This window comes from Triticum aestivum, chromosome 3D (genome assembly GCF_018294505.1).
Source record: "Triticum aestivum cultivar Chinese Spring chromosome 3D, IWGSC CS RefSeq v2.1, whole genome shotgun sequence".
NCBI lineage: Eukaryota > Viridiplantae > Streptophyta > Magnoliopsida > Poales > Poaceae > Triticum > Triticum aestivum.
Window position 1 is genome coordinate 342,126,673 of NC_057802.1, and position 4,921 is coordinate 342,131,593.

The window sequence follows — 4,921 nt, forward strand, 5'->3', positions numbered from 1 at the left end:
CAAGGAAGAAACGTTTGCTGTTGGGACCTGCTGGTGGACTGGGCCAGAGAGGTCGCCATGGACTAAATCCAGAGCACGCTCACGCTCTGCTCTGAACTTTAACTTCGCCAGGAAAGTCGAGTGTGGCTGCTTGGTGAGGATGCGGGTGTCACAGAGGTGGTAGGCCTCGAACCATCTATTGACGTGCCGTCTGCCGGAGTGAATCGAAGCTGATGTGGCCGTACCGTTCGTGCCACCGCCAAGAAGACAAAAAAGAAGTGTGAGTGGCATCCTGACAAGTAGAGAGGCGGTGTGGCATTGCACCCTTGTTGGACCTTGACAAGTGTGCATCAACCCCCTCTTGGTTGCCACTTTCGTGCCTTTCTCGCTCAAAATCTAATATACAATTCTGAACTACGAAACCGTCTATTTTACAACCTCAAACTTTCAAAACTGGACAAGGAACAACCCTTGGCTGGTTTTTAACTGTTTCTGACTGGTCAACAGCCCAGTCAGCCGCCATGCTACCCATGCTTCTGAATTTGAATTTTGTTTCTATTTTTTTTCTGTTCGGCAAAACTTCTTCAAACTTTTCCAGATTGAATATAAGAGCAGTGTAGATATTTGAGTTTTTTTTGGAAACATTTTTTTGGCCAGATTGTCCATAAATGCTCCTGAATTTGAATTTTGCTTCTAGTTTTTTTTTCTGTTTGGCAAAACTTCTTGAAACTTCCCAGATTGGATATTTATGAGATTTTTTTGGATTTTTTCTGGAAACCTTTTTTGGCCAATTTTGACCCAAAATGCTCCCGAATTTGAATTTTGCATGTAGTTTTTTTTCCTGTTCGAAAAAACTTCTTGAAATTTTCCCAGACTGAATACAAGGGCATTGTTCACTTTTAGAATTTTTTTCAATAATTTCTGGGCACTTCCATTTTTTGGAAGCATTTAGCTAGCATTAAGCCATCAAAATATGGCACTCCCTCCGTAAACAAATATAAGAGCGTTTAGGACACTAAAATAGTGATCTAAACACTCTTATATTAGTTTACAGAGGGAGTACAAGTCACTTAGGTCAAGAATTTTGTAAGCCACTTCATATGTTCAAAAGACCAAAATATCCGAAAATGACACATAATTCAAGAACGTAGGTCTCACACATTACAACATTCTCACACATACCTTCATGACATTCGTTGCCCCATCTCTGGTAGCCTATACTGCATAGTACCGACATGGTTTATTATGTGCCGCAAAATTACAACAGCCTATACTGCATAGTGTTATATATAGAGTGCAGGCTCGGTACAGGGGATAAGTCAGTTTGTATAAACCTGGCGGCCCACTAGTGATAGACAGCATAACAAAACAAAGTTTGGCACTGCTAATCTTGGCTTAGTGCCTGAGACTTCACATCATGTTCCCTGGCTACTGGCTTATGAAACTGTAAAGTAAAAGCAACCGGTATGGAAGAACATAATGCGCTGCTCTATTGCAGATCCATATCTAGAAACTACTACTTGCAGAGCTCAATGAACCGACCTCTAACTCTTTTAGCATTATAAATAATTTATACCAGACACAATTTGAATAACGCAACGCATTATCAAACTCACTGATCCAATTTGAGCCCACCATTATCAAAATATTTATAGCATGATGAGTAAAAATGTCATACAAACATGAAAGAAAATACTGCGCTGCACCTAACTCCCCCCTACCAGCCTGTGAGGATACCAACCACAATTTGAATAAGGCAAGGCCGAAAATCTGGAGAATGGATCTAATCTTTCCACTTCATGACATAAGGTATACACTGCATAGAAAATGGCATAGCTGTTTTTTTTCTCTCTTCTGATGCCTTGTTCAGCTTGCTTTCATGCTTCTGGTAAAATGCCATCAAAAGTATGCTGGATGATAATCTTCATCGTCGCATTCCATGAGATTTCTGGCAATTTGATCCATTGTTGGCCTCTTGCTTCTTTCATCAAGGCATGAAATAGCTATCTTCACCATAACTGTTGCTTGCTTGTGATTGAAATGCCCTTTCAGTCTAGCATCCACTATATCCAGTTCAGCCCCATTAGCGAGCATCTGTTTCACGGCCTGAACAAATTGCATGAACCCCACCCCTTCTCCGCCTTCTGTTGCCCCACTGGGAATTTGCATCAAGCCCATCTCATCTTCGTCTACTGTCACCCCACTGGAAACCCTACTCCCAGTGACAATCTCTAGAAGCACGACTCCGAAGCTGTAAACATCTACCTTTGCATCGATTGGCAAATTCATCACCCATTCTGGCGCCATATAGCCCGTTGTGCCTCTCATTTGAGTGAAATTTAAGCTAGAACTATCTCTCTCAGAGAGCTTGGATAGTCCAAAGTCTGCTATCTTGGCTTCGAATTCTCGTGTCAGCAGTATGTTTTCTGGCTTTACATCACAATGGACAATCCATTCGAGGCATTCGTGATGCAGGTAAGCAAGGCCTCTTGCTGTCCCCAAGGCAATCTTGAACCGTTGACCCCATGAGAGCAGTCTTTCAGTGCCTCTGCCATCAAAAAGGTATCTGTCCAATGACTCATTCTCCACAAACTCGTAGACTAATAACCTGTGTTGGCCTTCTGAGCAAAACCCATACATTCGTACCAAATTCATGTGGTTGATCCTCCCAATGAGAGTTACTTCTGCCCAAAATTCCTCTTCACCTTTTCTAACATCTGTAAGCTTCTTTACTGCCACAACCTTCTTGTCTCCGAGTATTCCTCTGTAAACTACTCCATTGCCACCCTTCCCTAGCTCTTCTTTGAACTTCCCTGTTGCTTCAACCAACTCACGGTACGTAAACCTCCTGAACTGGCTTGTTATCATCTTGTAACCTTCCTCCATGGACTTGGGTATGTTGTGCATTTTGAAAAGGACATACCATCCTGTCATGATAAAAAACAATTCAACTGCCCCTAATATAGCAGCAAAGATGTAGAGGTATGCCCAGCTTATGTGGTCAGAGTTTTTTATGTATGCATCTGCAGACACTACCATAACCTTGGATCTCTCCGGACTGCAGGTAATACCAGGATGATTGGCAGCTGGAGATGTTGAACTGACACTCTTAGGAAGTTTGAAGTAGTTGTCTCCCAGGAAATATGGATAGACCTGGCCGTTGTAGAGCACATTTTTAGTGTAACATAAACCCTCTCCAGCTTTGTATGTGAAAGATATGCACATGCAGCTCTCCAAGCAAATCCGCCTGCATTCTCCGAGGGAGATTGACTTGTTGGAAGTGAGATCGAAGCCATAAAAGTCACCATGAGGAACCTTGACGAATTGAAAATCCTCCTGTGGTTGCCCGCATTGGATGCTGAATGTTGGCTTGCAGCCTCTGTCCCAGTTCTCGGGATCAACCATCTTATATCCTGGAGGACAAGTGCATCTGGGGCGGCCTGCTGGTGAGTACTCACAAATTCCATTCTTTCCACACAATCCATGCACATAACACATCTGCTGAACACCCTGCCCTGTGATACTCCAGTTGCCACTTGATGCATTCAAACTGTACATTCTGAAGTTCCCATCATAGTCGATGGTGATCCTTCTCTGGATCCCCAAACCTGAATCCGAGGCTATCATCTTGAACCCATCACTTGACAAGAACTTGCCCTCGCGGTCCAGGACCGCGATCTTGCTGCTGTTGAACCTAGTCCGGCCGTTCTGCAGTGCATTGTAATCAGGGCTTGGCCAGTATATGCTTGTGATGTCCGGTCCATTGTACAGGAGGCGTAGGACGTTGTCATTGTCGAAATAGAGGACATGGTAACTATCTGACTGGGAGACCAACTTGTTTGCTCTCGTCAGATGCTGCGTCGGGAGCAAGGTGTTGGTGGGCAAATCGAAGCTCTGCCATACGGTCTTACCGGTCGAGTCGTTGATCACGAGGTTCCCGGTGTCGAGGAGAGCCACTGTTGTGTGCTTGCCCCAGCCTGTCTTGCTCTCCCATGCTGTGGAGTCATTGACGTCGGTGAGGACCAGGTTGCCCTCACGGTTCAGGGATATCCTGGAGCCCTGGCCGTTCACCGGAGAGCAAGGATTCGCCGTCCAGACAACGGTCTTGTCGGTGGCGTGGGTGAACCAGATGGAGAAGTAGAAGGCGTTGGTGCTGTTTCCGGACGGGTAGAAGCCGCAAGAGAAGGTTGTGTCTGGTGAGACGAGCAGGACTTTCCCACGATCTACTTGCAGAGATGTGCCTGTGCTTATTGTGCTCTGCCATGGGGACGCACAGGAGCAGAGCAGAGTGGAGAGCAAGGGAAGAAGGGCTACTGGGTAGAAGAAGAGCCTAGGCATCTTTTCTGGTTGTTGGAGGTGATGACAGACAGACAGGGGAGTAGGCTCCTTATGCAGCCTTTGCGGGTCTCTTTTAGTGGGGTTCCTGTCTGTCCATCTCGTGACCAGTATTCTGTACTGAGCTACAATCCATTTGTTTGTTTATGACCACGGAGGTGATGAGTGCGTCTGCTCGTTTAGGAATCTACTTATACTGCTCTCAGTGTGTGATCTTGAGTAGTAACTTTCTCTGACCCACAAAACCACTGGCCTGATCTGGACAAGACCGGAGACTGAGAGTTGCGCTGGCCCTTTGCTTCATCTCCAGCGGCTGTCGTCACGGCGGAAAGCAGCAATCTCGGTGCGGCGGCGGGCGGCGGCTCGGTCTTCTTCGGTATTTTTTTGGTTGGCACGCGTGTGCGTCTGCGTGTCTCTTCCCTTGGCCTGTGCTGGGCTGTAATCCTCTCCCATCCTTGTTCGGTGGATTCGCTGCGTGTCGCCAATGCAGGGCTACTTTGCCCCAGAGGAAGATAAGCTGGAGGCAAGAAATTTACACCAGATATCGCTTTCATATATGTGGTCCACATGGGTAGAGCCGGACACAAATAAATCCTCACCTCCAAAT

At 45.9% G+C, this 4,921-nt stretch overlaps 1 protein-coding gene across 1 annotated transcript; it reads right to left on the minus strand.

Annotated features, from left to right (window-relative positions):
• Nucleotides 1-1,595: 1,595 nt before the first annotated feature.
• On the minus strand, nucleotides 1,596-4,464 carry LOC123078772 (putative receptor protein kinase ZmPK1). The gene has a single exon (XM_044501379.1). It carries the CDS (start codon nucleotides 4,315-4,317, stop codon nucleotides 1,879-1,881), a length of 2,439 nt encoding a protein of 812 aa, XP_044357314.1. The 5' UTR covers nucleotides 4,318-4,464; the 3' UTR covers nucleotides 1,596-1,878.
• Between the last annotated feature and the right edge of the window lie 457 nt (nucleotides 4,465-4,921).

Coding starts and splice junctions, on each gene's coding strand:
- LOC123078772 (XM_044501379.1), bottom strand. CDS start 4,317: ATGCCTAGGCTCTTCTTCTACCCAGTAGCCCTTCTTCCCTTGCTCTCC.